Consider the following 21,307-nt stretch of genomic DNA (forward strand, 5'->3'; position numbering starts at 1 on the left):
TACAGAATACTCTGAAATAAAAGTTATCTGTAAAGGGTAAAGTTAGCAGCTATGATGTTATGTCTATTCACAGTGGATTCACAGAAAATGCTTTTTAAAGAGATTGCTTCACAAAAGTCGCCCAGTATGAATGGCTGGTACTTCATTCTGAGTAAAATTCATTGTGATTCATTAGAGACAGATATTTTGTGCTAGGGTGTTTTTTCATATCCACATATATCATATCTGAAAAAATAATTCAGTTCTGGAGAAATAATGCAATGAAAAATCTGTACTTTATTTTGGATTTCTACTTAAAACAATACATGGTAATTTGTTTGCAAGCTAAAAAATGAAAAAATCTCCAAGCAAAATTCCACTTAATTATTTTAAATTATCATTTACAAATGAAGCTCCAATTTTTTTATTTTTAAAATGTAATTCTCACTCCAGATCATTCCTAGACATATCACCTCCCTTCCTCCTCTCTCCAAGTATTTGTTTTTAAGTTTTCATTGTAGGGAAACATTAAAAGTGGTATTAGTAAAAGGTATCCTCTCTCCTTTTAAAATAAAGGTAATAGGTACATTAGAGATAGAATAGAAAATTAAAAAAAAAAAAGAATGCCACAAATAAAAATTCTTTAACCAATGAGAATTCTCACAACACTAAAAATTGAGAAAAAGAGGCTTTGTATTAACAGTACAAACTGTTAACAGTTTAACAAAGTAAGAGCAGATTTGCAAAATATATGTGAGTTAGGTACTCACAAATTATTTTTGTTAAAAGTTTCAGAATTTAGGCAGGGAAGGCTTAGATTTCTATTACATTTGGAAATGTAGAAGTTTAACAACCCAGAATTTCCTTAACATGCTTTAGTGACGAAGGGCTTGATCTTGCTCTCACAGAAGTCAATGGCAAAAAACCCATTAATGGGACTTAAATGGGAGCAGGATTGGGCACCAACTTTTATAAATACATTTGATATAAACAGGATTTCATTTAATTATAGTTTTTTATATATATAAGTTTTACATAAATATTTAACAGGCTTTTCTTCCTTTCCATACCACAGTGAAGTCACTGGTGCAGTCAGCTGCTAAAACAACAGCTGAAAGGAGAGCTCATTTCACTTTTTCCATTTATAGGAAATAGTGTGTAAGATCTCATCTCACTAAAAACATAACAGCTGCATCTCCTCTTTAAACAATAAATGACTCAATTCTCTCTGCATGTAACACAACATTTTAAAGGTCTGATGGGTCAGAAGCAAAAGATATGTAGTGTGTAATTCTTTCCTGATTATCTCCTTTAAAAAACAAACAAGTCAGTGCTTTCTGAAAAAAAAAAAAAATTGTACTGGAGTCTTTGGATGAAAATTAGTACCTGGAATGATGATTGATATACAGTACATGAAGTTCTATATGTAATATGAAAACTAGCAGTTACACTTGTAATAGTATAGTACTTTGTCAAAACGATATCAATACCACTAACATAACTATTCTTTCTTTAAAAAAAAAGTTTCCCACATTAATATATTTTTGTTTATTCCCCTAAGTAACATTTCAAGACTGTGTCACAAAAGATGCTATGGAAATGTTATTTAGATATAACTATAGATCAGTACATTTTTTTATATAAGCAAATAAATAATTTAAAACGTTAGCACAAGAAATATATATAAAAATACACAAAATACAATTTGTACAATTTGTTTAACAAGTTTTTTCACAAAATAAGTTAACTATGCATTGTATGATATTTATATGTTCCTTCTCTTTGGTATAGTAGTTCTGTCTTACTCAAATATTTTCAGTGTTCCTAAAAATCTGGTGGTAACATAATAACTACATGTCTTGCATGGATTGGGAAAATAATGTTAAATCTAAATCAACCCATTATTTCCCAGAGTCCCTGAAGCGTGAATCCATCCTTCAGTTTCTCTATTGCCAGTCCCAGTTCTTCTGAAAATACAGGTTCCCGATCTTGTTGCTTTTTTGGAGGTGAAGGGCATAGGGAGGAAGAACAAATAATAGACAAGTTTCATTAGAATCTGTGAATAGTGAATTATTAAATAATATGCATTTTACAATGTTAAAGTGTTCTTACCTTATTACCATCAGCAAAGTAAGCCTACAAAAAGAAAAGATATCATAAACCCACCTAAATGATTTAAAATTATTTTCCTATATGCAATTTTAAAAAATACTTTCCCATTAATATTTTTTTATACCTACACAGAGATACTTTAGGCTTATCAGTTCTATTAAAGCAGCAAAGAGTCCTGTGGCACCTTATAGACTAACAGACGTTTTGAAGCATGAGCTTTCGTGGGTGAATACCCACTTCGTCAGATGCTTCCCTGACGAAGTGGGTATTCACCACGAAAGCTCATGCTCCAAAACGTCTGTTAGTCTATAAGAAGCCACAGGACTCTTTGCTGCTTTTACAGATCAAGACTAACATGGCTACCCCTCTGATACAGTTCTATTAACTTTCCATTTTAAAATGAATTTCAGTGTTAAACAAAATCTCTTATTTAAAATTGCATTTGGCATGTTTTCTGAGATGTACATGTGTGCTTGGTAGAATCTTTTACTTTCATTTTATAAATAAGACTAAAAATTCACTCTGGGTTGAAATTTACTATGCAAAACTTCAACCAGAAAGCAATGACTTAATATGAAATAATCAATCTAAATAACTGCTAAAATGTCTGTTTTAACAAATGTCTGTTTTTCATAGTAAAATGGAAGCAGAACTGATGGCATGCTCATAGTTCCTTCTGCACATGCAGCAACATTTACTATGCAATTTCTAAAAATGGGCCCTTCATAATATCTTGGGGCACGTTCACAAAAATTAAAAATAATATTATCAAAACGATTAGTCAACAACACTAATGGGCTAATATAACACTTAAGCAAAGTCATTCCTGTCTCAGGCAAAGACCTGTATAAAGAGGTGGGCTTTATACCATCCTCTGAAAATCAGACTGAGTCTTGGACAAGCGAGGAAAGCAAATTCCAGCATCAAGGGCTCTTCTCTGAGAGGTCCATGCCAGCAGCAACTAGACCTTTAAATCTAGGGACTTAGGTCAGCTGAGACACTTTTTGCTCAGCTGTCTTGGTGGGACAAAGCATTTTCCCAAATAGGCCTGAAATCACATGGGACTGTACAGAATACTAACACCTTCAATTACAATAGAAGACTGTTAAAGAGCCAGCCTGTGGAATTCAGATGAAATGTGTTCTCTGTGGCAACTACTGCTAAGCAAGTAGATCACTGCATTCTGTACCAGCTTTAGCTTCCAAATATTATCCTAGGATAGTTACATACAGAGCACATTAGATTAATCCAAAGTAGAAGTGAGAAAGGCATGGATAACCCAGACAAAATCCAAATATAAGAGAAAAGGATTGTAACTGTGATGACAAGCTCACAGAAATAAAAGTACTCTGGACTCTGAAGCCAAAAAACCACAGAAGGAAAGAGAAGGAAAAGAAATTACAGATTGAAAGAAGAGAAAAAGGAAAGATAGAGATAAAAAAGAGGAAGGTTAGCAGGACCGATAAGGGTTAGGAAAGAAGAAAAGTAAAGGCAGACTAGTAGGGTTGGATTTAGGATTGTTGAGTCTATCAGATTTCAAAGGTGAACTATGACAATGTGTATTTTGGGTTAGGCTACCATATAAAAATACTTGTGCACTCTTCTGTTTATACTAAAAAATAGTTTCTAGATGTAGGGAAAGGACTACATTTAAACCAATTTCAGAAAAGACTCCACCTCATCAATATATCCTCTTGTGTTTGTATCAATGGAAGTTGTGGGTACTCATCACTTCATATTAGGTTTAGGGACAACATTTAATATCACCTTTTCCTAAAATCTTGTGGGGGCAAATACTGAGGCAACCTTCTAGACACAACACTATCATATCAATCTGCCCAGAAAGAAAGACGACAATTTTAATCTGTATGACCTGATTAAACTACAAGCTTTTAGATCCTGCTGGACCTTAAAGCATGCTGCTAGTTGTTTGTGACCGCTACTTTAAATACCAACTACCTTGACTGTCAATAACCATTTGAAATATTGCTCTTTCTAAAGAGAATGTTGAAAAAGTTAGAGTTTACAGTTAGAGACTACATAGTTTTGGACTTTATGCCCAAAAGACATCTAAATTTAATTTAACATCAAAAGACTCAACATTGCTTTTAGTAGGAACCCAAGTCTATAAATGATTTATGTTCAAATAATCAAACAATTGTTTTTCTGGAGAAGCTTACTACAAAAGCATCTGTCTGTTCATCAGATTCTATTTCCACATCATCCTGAACCTGTTCCACTGTCAGATCTTCCAGAGGTTGAGGCTGTAAATTGAGACAACAAAGTAAACAAATACATTTATATATAATGTTTTTAATATAATTTTATTTCTTCTGTTAGTGCAATGCTACATGTAGCTTCTGTAATAAAAGGAACAGAATACCTTTTCTTCCATTTCATAATCCACTCCAAATATAGGACTAGCTGAGTAAACTCTATGCAGTGAATTTATTTCTTTCACTGCCTCCTGTAGTTTCTCCACAGGGTCTATTTTAAAACCAAGTACATATCCTCCACTCTACAAGAAAAGAAAAATATGTACTCAAGTGAATTTTTTTTTTACTATATAAAAGATATATATACTTATAGAAAAAGTACTATCTCTTCACAGGCATTTCTTAATACTAACAATGAGGACTTTACATAAGCATTTTATAAATTTCAAACTGCTGTACAAAGCCCGGGTGAAATCCTGGCCCATAGACTTCCAGTGGGCTAGAATTTCACATCCTGAGTAGTATAAAAAGGTATGCACTACTATTCTGTTTTACAGATGGGAAACAGAGACATGGAGACGTCAAGAGAAAACTGAAAATCAGTGGCAAGGCAAGGATCTGTATTCAGGAGTTTCGAGCTGTTCAATAAATGCTTAATCCATTCAATCATAAGTGGTATTATGAAGGTACCTTTTCATTTATAATGAATGCATTTGATATAGGCAAAAATAGTTTTTTCAAGTGTAGAAACGTTTTTGATAATGGTCACCAGTAGAAGAAGTTACTAATCTTTTACACAGAGTATCAAAGAAGACAATGTTTTTTTAATAGTATTATTTTTAGCTGCACAGTGCTAAAAGTAATCCATTATTACTCCCCCTAAACGAGAGTTCCTGTGTAACAAGGCATTACCTAAATAAACAACAAATTAACTAGTCATGCTGGCCAGTTCGTGTTCCAGTCAGGGACGTCATTAATCAGCTGGTGGTTCATTCATCAAAATCTTTGTTCAATAAATTCATAACTCAACAACCATATTTTTCACCACAATTTTGGCCTCTTATATAGCCAAGTTTTGAGTTTGAACACTAAAAAGCATATAGGAGTTCAGTCTATTCATTGTGTAAAAATAGCACACAATATCAGAATTGCATAGCTATATAGGTAAAAATGAAAATAACTCAAGAATGTTATTAAATCATCTTACCTGCTGAGAACTTTCTATGACAAGTGCCAAGCCAAACTTTGAGTCTCTAATCTTTATTGAACGCTGGTTGTAAAGAGGTAAAAAAAATGGTGTTCTTTAATTCCTTGATACAAACAATTTGTTAATACTATTAACTGCAATTATCAGTTCTGAATGCGTGGCATCTTCAGCCATTTGGAATTCCAAATCTGAACCACTGACACTCGGTGGAGGAGTATTCCATCAGAAATGATGGCAAGGTCTTGGCAGTGTTCCTTTCGGAAACCTTTGATCAAAAGATGAATTCCAGAGGTCACATACATTGGTGTACACTACTGGCATTGGAGCAACACCATGGTAAGCACCATGGAAATCAGAAATGCAGATCAGATCCAAGGATCTGGCTCCTGAGCCTGAAAGGCTTGATTTTTTTTCCAAGGAATTTGGACAGAAAAATCTGCTCTACAACAGATAGCAATAGGGCCAAATCTTCCCTCAGGTAAGGACATACAATTCCCATTAAGTTCTATATGAGTTAGGTGTGTGAATGGAAGGTTGGAATTTGACCTATATCATACAATATTTAGGTTTTAAAAGAATTGTTGAGGTTAAGATACTTACGATTTGCAGATATGGTATGCTGACATTAAAGCTGTCATTCATATTTGCATGCCAAACTATTCTCACATTAGTAATGAAAAAGGTCCCCAGATTTCCCTGTTAAAAAATAGATGTGTCAGAATTCTTTTGAAATGTAGAGCCTGTTCTCATTTGCAGACCCTACTCATATCCTCCACTGAAATGCTAATATAATGGAACTCTGCATTCAGTTAAATTCGGATTTGACACTGCCTAACTGAAGTCAATGGGAGTGTTACCACTGATTTTAATGGGAGCAGGAGAAGATCTTAGAAAAGACTACCTCTACTGAAGTGGTGAAAACCTCCGGGGGATTGCTATTACTGTAGCAAACCAGTATCACACTACAGAACAGTGAACCTTAGAGGAGAATGTGAAACTTTCAAGTGTTGCTCACTGTAGAGTTCCAGAACTGGCATACTGTACAAGTACAATGGCATGTGTGTTAAATTTAGGTGACTGTGGACATGTGTGCCACAATCAAAACTGGAGCATAGAGGAAAGAACTCTTATTCATCAAGACTGATGTAATGCCCATTTTGGACTAAAATTACACAGACAAATAACAGCTTCCATTTTTCCATGCCCTAAACAAGTACAAGTAGTGCCCTACATAATAACACCGACATATTGTACGTCACTTGCAACTCCTAGTCTCTCCCCATCCTCAATAAATAATCGTCTATTCCAATGTTTTTAGTTGTTAGCAACTAAAAAACAAAGGAAAACATGCAGTCAAAAACTGCAAGTGGATTATACAAATATGCAGCAAAATGTTTTAGAAATAGCAGGGTATACTTTCAGGATGATCCATAGAGAATTAGGCTCTCAAATACTTCTTGTTAATAGGAGCTGTATATCTAATTCCTTGTATACAGAGTTGAAAATCTCTCACAAATGTCATGACAGGTTGCTAGGAGTACTCTGTTATACTGAATAGCATACACACAGGATAGACGGCTTCTCATGTAACTCACTCATGAACTGAACCAAAAGAGAATTCCTGTGAGGTTATAAAACTATAATAGTACAGTTGCTAGGAAGATGAAAAACAAAGCACAGTTTTAGTAAAATTGCATATACTCTTATTTTAACTATACCTGGTCACTAGATAAATTCCAGACTCCATTTATTTTGTCATATACTTGTTCTTGTGGTAATAATCTCAGTAGCTTGTTTTGAATCAAAGCACTTCTCAGCTTAAGATCACGGTACATTTTAGACGTTTCATAAGCTCTACAAATAAAAATACATGCCAAAGCTGAAGATTTCAATTACTTTCATAGCTCATGTTAACACAGGTTTATAAAATATTTCAAATTTCCCATTTCAATTATCTACATTCTACAAATAAGTTCAGCAATTTTAATAAGCCTTCACTAAGCAGAATAGCTATGTTAATTTAAAAAAAAACTAAACAAAACATTAAAAAAAACTACTTTTAGCTTGAAATCAATTTTGGTCTTTTGCAGTGTTCTGATATATGCTGTCACTTTTCTGCACAGTTCTGCTCTTTCAGCTGTTAAAATGCAACCAAATCCTTGCTGTTCACACATTATATACAGTATGGACACTGGGAAACATTTAATTTTCAACTCCGATCAGGCATAAATATGCTGTATGTATAAGATATACACAAATTGTTATTCCACATTTTAATTATGTATATAGTGTAGATCAGTGTTCATGCCAATAGACTATGTACATGTTCAAAACTATATAATGTATTCTTTAGGGGTGAAATCCTGGCCCCAAAGGGCTTTTCAATCAGGTCATGATTCCTCGATTTACACTAAATGATTCACTACTACTATGCAAATATTTCAATTAAAAGCATACTTTACTTATTAATATTAGTTTTTACCTTCAAAGAAGCTGAATATTGAAATTAGCTCTAGTGTTATTTAGAAATCAAAGTTTTTTTCTCACTGATATCATACATGCTACTTTAAACCACAGGAATTGCTTAAAATCATTATCTGTAGAACTTAAGCTTTTGTATTCAAACTAGGGCTGTCAAGCGATTAAAAATTAATCGTGCAATGAAAAAAATTAATCACTATTAATTGTGCAATTAATCACACAAACAATAATAGGATACCATTTATTTAAATATTTTTGGATGTTTTCTACATTTTCAAATATATTACAGTTACAACAGAATACAAAGTGCTCACTTCATATTTATTTTTCATTATAAATATTTATGTTGTAAAAAACAAAATAAATAGTATTTTTCAATTCACCTCATACAAGTCAATCCCTTCATCTTGAAAGTTGAACTTAAAAATGTAGAATTACGAACAAAAAAAATTGCATTAAAAAATAAAACAATGTAAAACTTTAGAGCCTACAAGTCCACTCAGTCCTACTTCTTGTTCAGCCAATCACTGTCTACACTTACCAGGGGATCCACGTGTGGCAATCAATGCATCGGCAGTCAGTTTAGGGGGTCTAGTGAAGATCTGCTAAATCAACCGCAGATTGCTCTCCCATCAACTCATTTACTCCATCTGAACGAGAAGCATAAGGGAAGTCGACGGGAGAGCGTCTCCTGTCGACACAGCATAGTGTGGATGCCACACGTAGCTGAAGTTGCGTAACTTACATCAATCTCCCCCCAGTGTAGACAAAGCCTCAGACAAACAAGTTTGTTTACATTTGCAGAAGATAATGCCGTCCACTTCTTGTTTATAACGTCACCCGAAAGTGAGAACAGGCGTTCACATGGTACTGTTGCAGCTGGAGTCGCAAGATAATTATGTGCCAGATGTGCTAAAGATTCATATGTCCCTTCATCTTCAGCCACCATTCCAGCGCACATGCGTCCATGCTGATGATGGGTTCTACTCGATAACGATCCAAAGCAGTGTGGACTGACATGTTCATTTTCATCATCTGAGTCAGATGCCACCAGCAGAAAGTTGATTTTCTTTTTTGGTGGTTTGGGTTCCATAGTTTCCGTATCAGAGTGTTGCTCTTTTAAGTGATCTGAAAGCATACTCCACACCTCGTCCCTCTCAGATTTTGAAAGGCACTTCAGATTCTCAAGCCTTGGGTCGAGTGCTGTAGCTATCTTTAGAAATCTCACATTGTGTTCTGTCAAATCTCAGTAAGTATTCTTAAAACAAAAAGCATGTACTGGGTCATCATCCGAGATTCCTATAATATGAAATACATGACAGAATGCGGATAAAACAGAGCAGGAAACATACTATTCTCCCCCAAGGAGTTCAGTCAAAATTTAATTGACACTTTTTTTTAAACAAGCATCATCAGCATGGAAGCATGTCCTCTGGAATGGTGGCTGAAAAATGAAGGGACATACAAATGTTTACCATATTTGGCACGTAAACATCATGCAATGCCAGTTACAAAAGTGCCGTGCGAATGCCTGTTCTCACTTTCAGGTTACATTGTAAATAAGAAGCCGGCAGCATTATCTCCCTTAAATGTAAATAAACTTGTTTGTCTTAGCGACTGGCTGAATAAGTAGTAGGACTGTGTGGACTTGCAGGCTCTAAATTTTTACACTGTTTTGTTTTGGAGTGCAGTTATATAACAAAATCTACATTAGTAAGTTGCACTTTCACAATAAAGAGATTGCACTACAGTACTTGCACAAGGTGAACTGAAAAGTACTATTTATCACTTTTACAGTACAAAAATAATATAAAGTGAGCACTGTACACTTTGTATTCTGTGTTTTAATTCAAATCAATATATTTGAAAATGTAGAAAAAGTCCAAAAAATTTAATAAATTTCAACTGGTATTCTATTGTTTAACAGTGCAATTAAAACTGCGATTGTGATTAATTTTTTTGAGCCAATCACATGAGATAACTGCGATTAATTGACAGCCCTAATTCAAACAAATTCCAGGTCATTTATGAAGGAAAGATGAATATTTTTTGATGCAAATCAATTGACAAATTTTATTTAAATCAAAATATAGTTAAGACAAAACCACTCAGTGAATCTTTAACAGAATGCAAGGATGACCCAGTAGAAGAATCCAAGAATTTTGGTTTAATCTAATAACTGATAACTGTTCCAATGAATTTTTTTCTCAGGTTTGCACTGGAGTTATTGTAACTTGTTCTGTGCTAGGGCCAGAGCCTGCAGTCTTCATTCAAGCCACATTCCAATTTGAGTGAAAGTTTTGGTTGAGCCAGAGTGTGGGATATCGTCCCTGGTCAATAACATATATGAATTAAATGTGTTTTATGGTATTTATTAATTTAATTGGACTCACAGGCTTTCTGCCCCTCCTAACCCTCTACTTCACATTTTAAGATTCCTTGCTCGTATTTCAAATACTTCTGTGGACTTTATGTATGTGAGAGTATGTGACCGGTCCATCAGTGACAGCAATCCCCAATTCTGCATGTATACTTGACTTACTATAATTTTAACATTATTTTAAGTATGGTACCTGTGTACAGCAATAACTGAAGTGAAAAGTCTGGGACTCCCAGGAACCACATTAGTAAATATGAACTCAAACCGTGTATTGTTACATTTAGTTAATATATAAAGAGCTTCTGTCTGGCCTCGTAGTTTCTATAAGAAAAATTGTTAATATTTAACATTTTGACATTACAGCATCTTGATTGTAAACAATAAAGAAAATCAACAATCCAAACATATTTTTTTGTGTGGTCATATTCTAATTGTAATCACTTAAGGTGAAATTCGGGCCCCAGAGCAGTCTATGGAAGTTTTACATTGACTTCCTGGCCCCCTGGTTATTGAAATCCTGGCCCCACGAAAGTCACTATTTCCCCCCAAGATTCTTGCAATAATAAACCCTCTCCTTATAAAATTAAAAGTTTTTCTAAATATTTAAAATAAACATTTCATCACCATTTTATTTCTATGATTAACTATAAACTTTCAGATTATTTATATAGTGCAATCAGTGTTTATGGTACTTTTACACCTTTTTAATTTAAGAAGTATTATGAAACTTACTGAGTTAGCTGTTCTCGTAGTTATATTTATAATGCAGTTGTAACCAACAGCTAAAAATTGTGGGGGGAAAAAAGCACAGTTTTGATCAGAAGAAAATTCTGTTATATAGAACAATACTGTTAGAGCATTGCTTGGGACACTGATTGTGAAAAGCCCACACTATGATAGGTTGGCTGGGCCTTTTACATTATGTCATACCTGTTCACAGCTAGAATCTGACCCTTAAAAACAAAAATCCTTACCACCATTATATTAATATTGTTGTGAGGATTCCAGGAGCTAAGAGTGCAAAAATAATAAAAGCAGTTTGGGTGAGGGAAGGGATAGTGTGTCTGAAAAGAGGAGAATGGGAAGAGAATGAGGGGACAGAGGGAAAAAAAAAGGTAAAATTTTAAAAATGCTTTATTGCCCTGACCACAATAGTTTGTGTTATTAAAAACTAAGACCCTAGTCCTTCAGTTCTTCATCTGAGCAGACCTACTGACATAGTTAGGGGCCCAATCTGAAGCCAATCCGTGTTTTGTCATTGATTGCAATAGGAGCAGGCCCAAGCCCTACCTAGAGCACACTGGTCTATCCATCTGTGTAAGGGCAGCAGAACTGGAACCTAAATTGGGACATGCGCAATATTATTCACAATTTAGGCTCCAGTTCTGCAAATAAATCTGAATAGGATTTTCTTCCTTTCAAGGATCCCTATGCAGGATTGGGACCTTAACTTTTATAATAGAAAATGAGTTGAAAGTAGCTGCTGAATGAACATGGGGACTTCTAGGAAATATGATCAAGGTTAAGGGTCCAAATAGTCCAAGAAATCTTAATATTATTAAAAGTAAGCATAGTCAAAAGAGTAGGGTCAAGGCATTCACAGCCTTCCCAGTTTTTAATCTTTCCACTAGAAAATATTTATAGACATTTATATAAATATAATGTATATAGAATAAGGCTGCAACAATGAAATCAGTAAAGGACAATTAGGGAGCTATTTGTGAGGAGATTTTCCAGTCTCGAAAACTAGGGTATGGTGGCAGGCAAAAGGATGAGGATGCTTATATCTTTACACAATGCACAAGGTAGTCTTTCCTGGTATTTTTGCACATATTTATACTACTCTCACGGTCATCACTCAGCACCTACACTGATGTCCAGTGTGAAATCTAGAATTAGTAAACTCATTCATTAAAATTTCCTATTATTTGTCAATAAATTCCCTTACATGTAATAGAAAATGCATTACTTTGACAGATAATCAATTTTTAAAATATCTAAAAAGTTGAAAGATAGAATTGCCTCTGCCTATAGCAGAGGTGAATCTGTTCTTGAGACCATAAGCAAACTTTATATAACTTGGCAAAAAAAACCACCACAAATATGTAATACAGTGTAGGGGGGATTGCGTTTGTGAGCATCGGGACTTCTACTTTCTTGGCTACTGGAAATTGAGTATCTGGAGCAAAATGCCTGCTGAACAAATGTACCATGACACACACTACCATTCTGCAAGCTACTTAAGAACATGCTTAACTTTAAGCACCTGGGCAGTTTCTCGTGTAATTGAAGTTTGACAGGTGTTTAAGTAGCCTGCTGAATCAGGGTCCATAAAAGTAAATGATATGTTTCTGAAGAGAGAAAAAATGAAGATCAAGGCTAAATCAAAATAAAAAAGTGGCAACAGCATATACTGATATGACAAGTGGGCAATTCAAAATACAGTAAAATGAAACAATTCTTCCTAGGCAAACCTCCACAGACTTTAGGAAAACTATAACACACTCTGTTGTGATCTTCAGAATTCTAGTTTGAGAAATTGTTATTAATAACTGACAGTTTATCTAGGAATTATTATATCAGTTCCTATATTACTGAAAGGAATAATGAATTCTGCTGGACTATACCCAGTTAGGTAGCAATGGGAAACTGAAGACTTTGCAGTAGCACACAATATTAGACTGTAACTTTATTGCTATACTCACTACTGTTGTGATAATTCAGCATACTACCACATAAGAAAACACAAAACTTTATTCATCTTAACTAAAGGGGATACTTACAGAGATTGACTCTAGGTAATGCCAATGAGTGCCAAATAATCCGTAAATTTGTCACTAGAAGTCTACCTGGAAACAAAAAGTGCAACATTTTTCATTAAATTTGTGTCCAGGTTAACCATGAGATTTCAAAGTTGCTCCATAAAACTTTAAATTTAAATAACAACTGCCTCCTTTCCTCTTCCTGAAAACCCCTACAAACCAAATGCCAATACTGATCTTTCTTTTTTTGTAAAAATCTTTATTTTAGATACAGTTCATTACCACCATAGAACGATACTGAGTCATGTTCAGCACCTACGTCAAGATCCTATTAGAGGAACAGATTTCGCCCAGGTGACTGTGCAGCTACTAGTGCAATAGTGGTCATGAACCTTAGATGGGTCTCACACACGAAAAGGGAGCTTCAGGCTAACAACTCTTAGATAGAGTTGTCAGCTAGAGAAAGGACTAAAGGCCTGTTCTAAGAAAGATCTCTCATGGTGGCAATCAGGAAGGAGGGAAACAGTTTCCCATATAAAGCTGAGTGACTTTTTTTGACTGAATAGTTCATTTACTGAAAAAAATGCAGTTTCAGGTTAGTCAAAATTATTTGCAAATGTGCACTTATTTCAAATAGTTTCAGTCAAACCAAAAAGCAAAATAACTTTGGTAATGTTAAAACAAATGATTTTGACATATCTGAGACAATGTGTTTGATTTTTTGGGCTAGATTTACAGGATGCCGGGGCGATGGTGGTGACAGTGGCGCAGCTGCCTTCCTTATAACCTTTACTCCAGGCATTAGGCCCCTCACCGGGATGCAAAAGAAACCCAAATATAGTTCCCCCCTGCCTATGATATGGAGAAAAGATCTGAACTTGGATCTCCCATATTGCACAAGACTTCCACAACCAATCTGTTCGGGGTATTCTGGAGCAGGTCTCTCTCAATCTCTCTTTAGAACAGGGACTTGAACTTGGGTCTTTCCCACCTCACGTAAGCCCTAACAACTAAGCCACACTTATTCTCATTCTCTCTCTAGCCCAGTGACTATTCAAGTATTTTATACAAAGCAAAATAGCTTCAACAGGAATGACTGAGAGACATGCTTCACAATATCCCACAGCCCAGTGGACAGGGGATTCCCTTGAAATCTGGAAGACCTACGTTAAAATTCCTTCTCCACATCAGCCAGATGGAAGAATTGAATATAGGTCTTCTATATCCAAAGAGAGTTCCCTAAAGGTTATAAGGGGGATACCACCACCACCTTCTTCTCCAGACATTTTGTGAATCTAGCCCTTCAATTTCCTTTGCTTTTATTTTAAAAAAAGTTTAAAATGCCCAGAAATGAAACCGAACATTTCAGATTTTAAAAAGTGTTTGCTCCAAATCAAAGTTTTTGTGATGTCTTTGATTTCTTGAATTTTTTTTTGTAATCTACAGTTTTAGAGAAAAATCAAAACCTCCCCCCAGAAAAGCCAGAGAACCAAGAAGTCAGTTATTTGCCCAGTTCTACTCCCATACACCAGTGATACCCACAAGAGGTAAGCCCTAAAAACAAACAAAAAACAGTTATGGATTTCACTCTCATTGTGGTGGTGGGTGGGAAGATGAGTTCCTTTACATGAGCTACTTTACCAAGTAGCCCTATACCCATGGACCTTATGCAAATCCCCTCTATTCCTTCTACTTGTACATCAGGCCAACCGTCTTCAGGAGTGGTTGGCTGAGCATGAAGGCAGCTTATGTGGCTGTGAAGGAGCAGAGAGATTGCTGCCAGGCTCAGCAGGGTTTCAGCTAGCCCCATCCCATTATACCCCATCCCATTATACCTGCAGCCAATGCCAGGCCTCGAAGGGGGAGAAAAAAAGGGTGCCTGGCTCAGTCAGGTACTGATTGGTGAAGAGGCAAGAACTCTCTGTGTGTCTGTCTAAAGGCAATGATGCAGCTTGCCTGGCAATGCGGCCACTGGAAGCAAATAACTCTTCCCCTGCCAAGAGGAATCTAACACCAAGCCCCAACTGGGGAAACTGGGCTAGCAGGACCATGCCCCAAACTAAAGGACTTACATAGGGAGCAACTCAGATAACAGGTCCCAAGCACCCTCCTCGTGGCTCGGAGCAAGATCCATCTCCCCCATCTAGGGGTGTAACTGCCCCAGGACTCTGAGCCAAGACCTGAGGGAAAGGAGGGCAGGTCCCCCACTCCAGCCCCTAACCAATGATCTAACCGCTGGGCTGCCTGGCCACTGAAGACCATTTCACAGTTGTGCATATCCCTTACTACTGTATAAGAAAGGCCCAACATTTTGATCTAAGTAGAGACAAAAAAACAAAAGAATCCGTGGGTTCTTCTCTTAAAGGGCTTTTCAATAATGAAAAGATCTCGCATTGTATTTAAGCTCTTTCATCAGGATGGCTAATGAATTAATTTAAACAAATTAAAGAGTTCCAGTTCCTGCAACAACTTGATAAATGAAGGTTGTGTTACCATTTCTAACAGTCCTCTGAGAAATAGGCTATATCATTTTAAAACGTAGTTGCCTGATAATAGCACAATTTTAAAACTTAGTCCAATGACACTCTATGATGAATTTACCACTTTTTCTGTTCACAGAAGCACCTTAACCTATGATGGGAGAAACCACTGAGATAATTAGAGAGTACAATAAATCTTGAAAAAAGAAACCTTCTTGTGTTATAAAATTTAAACAAGTTCCCACTAGAACTAGAAATTATACAGTTGTAATATAGGCCTATACAACCTTCTGCAAGATTATATCTTAAGATCACCAAGTTGTTTTTAGGGAGGAAACAACGCAAAAGAATTGCCTCCTAACTAGGCTTTCAATTCCAAACAAACCCACAGGAACAGACTTTCCATCACCTATTTTGCTTTCCATCAAATCCATGCCATTGGCACCTACTGCACTACCTGGTGGATATCCCAGAGAGGCTAGATATATGTTCTCTGTCTGGTAATATAAGTATGCTAGTATAATCTGCATTATAGTTTAGATGTTTGTTTTCCTAAGATCTTCTTCAGAGAGAAGACTAATGACCAATATCAGATATACATACAGTAACTCTCTCTTACAAGATTCACAGTCAACTGTAGAACATTACTTGATAGTTCTGCATTTTCCTTTCAGAAATAACATAACTTCAGGTATAATCATTTTCTAATGGTGTAATTGTTTCCATCTTTCTGACAATTATACATTCAGAATCTACTCCTGTTCCCACTTAAGTGAGCAGGGGTAAGTCTACACTACCGCTGGATTGGCGGGCAGTGATCGATCTATCAAGGATCAATTTATTGTGTCTAGTGTAGACGCGATAAAATGGATCCCTGATTACTCTGCCGTCAACTTCGGAACTCCACCGCAGCAAGACAGGGAAGCGGAATCAACAGGGGAGTGGCAGCGGTCGACTTGCGGCCATCCTCACAGCCAGGTAAATCTACCTAAGATACGCGTAACTGAAGTTGCGTATCTTAGGTCGACACCTCCCTTCCTTCCCCCTTCCAGTATAGAATTAGCTTAAGAGTGTTTCCATTAACTTCAATGGCAGCTGCTTTAAACCCTCAATGATTAAACAAATTAGAAGTTAAGAAAATGAGAATTTCATTAGGTACATACTTACCTCTGTCTCCATTGTTTCCTTTGGTATCTTCAATAGAATCTAAACAGTCTATAAGAATCTCTCCTGGTCTCATTTTCATTTGTCTAAAACAAGGTAATTTTATTTGTTTTGGATATTATCATTTCATTTATTCATTTCTATTTAAACAGATCACAAAATACTATGGTATAGACACAACAAAATAAGGTATAATTAAGATATTATTGGGTTTACTCTCTTGGGCCCTGCAAAGTGGTGATCATTTCTACTTCCACATATTCCCTTTCTTAACACCTTCTCCCCCAACAAATGCAATAAGAGCTAATGCTGTAAGAGCTATACATGTTTGTCATATCTGAAAGTCAGGTCCTACTAGGTATAATTTCAATGGAGAGGCAATACAATCTCATTAATCCATGACAGTGATGCCTGTTGGTATACAGTTCAAAGCTCATGTTGCTTTTTAGATACCAAATTAAATTTCAATTCCCTGCCTTATTTGCTGTCTACTCTCACTTATGGGTTTTCTTTTGGCATTACTACTTTAAGTATTATGTCACCTAGGTATCTGGTTGGGTGTTGAAATTCACGATGATACACCATCGGGGCGGGCGGAAGGCCAAAACAGAAGGGGGGACACCAAATGAACATAACTGCATAGAAACTCAACACATGGAAACAATAAACCAGCACTACTGAGTCAAATATATAGTGCTAATGTGTTTTAATTCAACTGCAGACCACTGAGAAGAGCAAGCAACGAAAATTTTGCCAGGTTTTCTTTTCTTTTTTCTTTGCAATTTACCATGCGTTATTTTTAGTCACTTGTGAATCAAGAGAAAATATTTTAATAATACTTAACACATATTTATATTTTCAAAGTGCTGTACAAACATTACTTTCACATTCATTTTCATGTTGTACAGCTAATTTTATAACTGATTGGGAGGGCATGGGGCACAAGCCACCAATATTTGGAACAAAAGAATGTGAACCAAGGATTTGCTAATATGGTAGAAATATCACAGTTTGTATATATGTTTGCAATAAGAGTAATGAATTCTAGGACTGTCGTGTTTTTAAAAATATGTCTAACATTATACAGCATAGTAGCTGTGTCGGTCCTTGTCTGTCTAGTATTATACAATTGCTTCTGGCATTGAACATAGTGGCAAATGGCAAATGAATAGATGAGTAAGTAAACAGTTCTACAAACTCACTGTCCAAATGGGTCAATCTTGATCAAGAAAGAGTTTTACTGGTTTTTATAAATGTTTCTAGACCACGGATTTTAGATTTTTACTCTAATCTAAAAACCACAATGCATGCAGTTCTAAGTCCAGACAAAATTACTGCAATACACTCTACATAGGATTGTCTAAATGGTAAGTCTGTTGCCATAAGCTGGAGCTATTACAGTGACTTTATTGTTATTCAGGCTGAACTGAAGGGTTTTTTCCTACTTGTTGTTTTAGTGCAGTAGCTCTCAATCAGGGGTAGCCAACCTTTGGCACACGTGCTAATGGTGGCATGCGAGCTGATTTTCAGTGGCACTCACATTGCCCGGGTTCTGGCCACCGGTCCGGGGGGCTCTGCATTTTAATTTAATTTTAAATGAAGCTTCTTAAACATTTTAAAAACCTTATTTACTTTGCATACAACAATAGTTTAGTTATATATTATAGACTTAATAGAAAGAGACCTTCTAAAAACATTAAAATGTATTACTGGCACACGAAACCTTAAATTAGAGTGAATAAATGAAGACTCGGCACACCACTTCTGAAAGGCTGCCAACCCCTACCAACCTTTCCAGAATATTGTACCCTTTTCAAGAGTCTGATTTGTCCTGTGTACCCCCAAGTTTCACCTCAACTTAAACTTATAAAATCAGACATAAAAATAGTGTCACAGCACACTACTGTTGAAAAAAATGCTTACTTTCTCATTTTTACCATATAATTATAAAATCAATTGATATATATTGTACTTGCATTTCAATGTATAGAACAGTATAAATGAACCATTGTCTATGACATTTTAGTTTGTACGGAATTCACTAGTGCTTTTTATGTAGCCTGTTCTAAAACCAGGCAAATATCTAGATGAGTTGGTGTACCCCATGGAAGAACTCCAAGTACTTCCAGGGGTATACGTGCCTCTGTTTGAGAACCACTGCTTTAGTGTATTAGCTTAATATGTACATTTCTTTTGAGTCTACACTCAGGAAAACACATGCCCTGTGGGACCAAATTCTGCTTCAGTGGTAAAGTTCAAATTCCAGAGCAATTTTAATTTTGTTCTCTCACCATGAAGCATCCTTCAATCTTATCCAGCAAGCTATGGCTCTTAGTAGAAAATACTTATTGATGTGAACTTTGATTTTCTTTCTCTACCATGATTATTTTAGAGGATGTGTGTTTCATTATGCTCTTTCAAGGACCTGCTCCATTCCCCAGGCTTTGGCTCCTATGATGTCCAGACACACAGTATAAACTTAAGGATTTTTTAAAAAACTAAATAGAAGCCAACTTTCCTATAAAAAAGAACAAGAGGTACACTAACTAACTATTCAGGAGAAAACTGTATGTTTCTGAAATTGCTTCAGACATCTGACCTTGCACACTAGGGTTACCATAAGTCCAGGTTTTCCCAGACATAGCCTCTTTTTTTGAGCCTTCTTTCTCTGTGCAGAGGGATTTTTAAAATAACATGAAATGTCCAGGGGGTTTTCAGAGCAGAGAAGCTGCAGCTCAAAAAGGGTCCTGACTGGCCCCCTTCCCGATTAGTCCCTCCCCCACATCTGCGATGGCTGTTGCTGCATCCTGGGCTTGTGCCAGCCACTCTCCCACTGTGATGGGGGGCAACACTGACTCCCACCTCCAGTGAGTATACCCCCCTCCCCAAGCTCTCCCTCTTTGGCAGCATCCTCTTCTGGTGAACCAGAAATATGGTAACCCTTAGACACAATGAAGGCCAAAGAGTTCTATAATCAGGGGTCAGATTTGTGGGAGAGGAGAAGTACTCTTTCAAGCTTCACCCATCAGAGTTACCAAAATGAGAAGTTAATCATTCTAGAGTGTGCAGAAGTTCAAAACACAAAAGTGTGCTCTGTGAGCTTTGGTGTGGCTTCAGTATGCCTGTGGGCTCTGCTAGATTTCTTGGGATCATGAGTGTGTATGTGCAGGGTGGGGCAAGCAGTATCTTCCAAAATGCCAGTTATGTGTAGCACCAAACTGAGATTCACTCTTTAAATAGTACAGATCTGTGAAGATACTGCTTTCCTGCATGAGGCATTAAACAGATTGTAAGTGTCAGCATTGCTATCATTGCTATCATTGTCAGTAGGCATCTAAGTAAACACCTTGACGTGGCACACATCTTTGTATGCGGACATCTTTGCATTGGTTACACTTAGTTCACGTTTTTGAGAGTCTTTGTTTACTTTTTATTTTTAAATGAAAGTGGAGATTCTGGAAAATAGATCAGTAGTTTCCCAGAGGATTTGGTACACGGAATGAGCAACCTACTGCTTGTTTCTGAGCCCTGACTACCCTCCAGTCCCTAAACGTAAATAGCAGGATTGGGATCTGTGCTAGAACTCCCGCGAGCTTCAGGCTTTCACAGGGTGACCCTGCGTCCCCCTGCACTACTCCCTTGTAAAATCGGATGCCGGACGCACATCCGAGCCGGGGGGGGGGCCGGCTGCTCCCCGCAGGCACTACCCGTCGTGACGTGACCAGTCACCAGCGCGGCCCCTCCCTGGGTCTCTCTCCCCCTGCTCCAGGCTGTGCCGGGAGTTGCCTCGGGCCCTAGCGGGCTGACAGGGCCGGCCCAGGCTCCCCACAACGGCCCCGCCACCCTGAGAACCAGGCCCCGCAACGGGGCTGAGGGAGGCTTCGCAGAGGGGAGGCCCGACGGCGCCACTCACTGCGGGGAGATGTCGAAGCGAACATCCCTGTCCTCCCACAGCGCGTCCAGCACAGACGTCATCACTCCCCGCGGTCCTCGCCAGGGCCCGCCAAAGGCTCCGCTGAGTTCTCTCCCGCGTCCGGCACCGGTCTTGGCAACCGCCCGACGTAGCGCAGCGAGGACCAAACTTCCCAGGCGCGACAGCCATTGGGAGGAGCTGCCGCCGCCGCCGGCTCCGCCCGCAGAGCGTGGGGTGGAGTTGCTCCCTCCACGCCCATCACGTGGCCCGGTCCCCAAACAGCTACCTGAGGCGCGCGGGTACTGTTGCTTCATGGGCTGTGGGGCTCGTGGCGGAGTTGTGTCCGCTGGCTCAGTGCAGGCCTAGTCACCACCTTCTCGCTCCGCGGCCGGGGCGCGCAGGGCCTGCCTGCCGCGGGGCTCATGGCTCCCTGCGAGGCGCTGTTCTTCTGGGCTCACCGGCATGGGGCTGACCCTCTCCTCTTCCTCCTCCCCGCCCCCTCCAAACCCCCTAAGCCTGGCGCCAGCTTGCCAGGGAATTGACTGTAAACCGGGTCTGTAACCTGTGCTGACAGGGCAGCCGCTGGGACAACGGCCACCACCAAGTACTGGAC

General features: G+C 37.7%; 1 protein-coding gene across 1 annotated transcript; it reads right to left on the bottom strand.

Annotated features, from left to right (window-relative positions):
• Positions 1-256: 256 nt before the first annotated feature.
• BBS5 (Bardet-Biedl syndrome 5) lies at positions 257-21,050 on the bottom strand. Its single transcript, XM_030579437.1, has 12 exons — positions 20,695-21,050; positions 16,785-16,867; positions 13,159-13,224; positions 11,108-11,157; positions 10,569-10,696; positions 7,233-7,368; positions 6,115-6,210; positions 5,515-5,577; positions 4,475-4,609; positions 4,272-4,355; positions 2,092-2,115; positions 257-1,974 (listed from the first exon to the last, which is right to left on the bottom strand). The coding sequence occupies exons 1-12, from the start codon at positions 21,006-21,008 to the stop codon at positions 1,873-1,875; spliced, it is 1,281 nt and encodes a 426-aa protein (XP_030435297.1). The 5' UTR covers positions 21,009-21,050; the 3' UTR covers positions 257-1,872.
• Between the last annotated feature and the right edge of the window lie 257 nt (positions 21,051-21,307).

This window comes from Gopherus evgoodei, chromosome 11 (genome assembly GCF_007399415.2).
Source record: "Gopherus evgoodei ecotype Sinaloan lineage chromosome 11, rGopEvg1_v1.p, whole genome shotgun sequence".
NCBI lineage: Eukaryota > Metazoa > Chordata > Testudines > Testudinidae > Gopherus > Gopherus evgoodei.

Bases quoted from the DNA above. Each gene is read 5' to 3' on its own strand.
- BBS5 (XM_030579437.1), bottom strand. From the start codon at position 21,008: ATGAAGCAACAGTACCCGCGCGCCTCAGGTAGCTGTTTGGGGACCGGG. The intron at 13,225-16,784 runs GTAAGTATGTAC...TTTTGTTTCCAG, and splicing joins AGGAAACAATGGAGACAGAG to GTAGACTTCTAGTGACAAAT. The intron at 7,369-10,568 runs GTACCATACTTA...TTTTATTTGTAG, and splicing joins TCAGTTATTGCTGTACACAG to AGCTTATGAAACGTCTAAAA.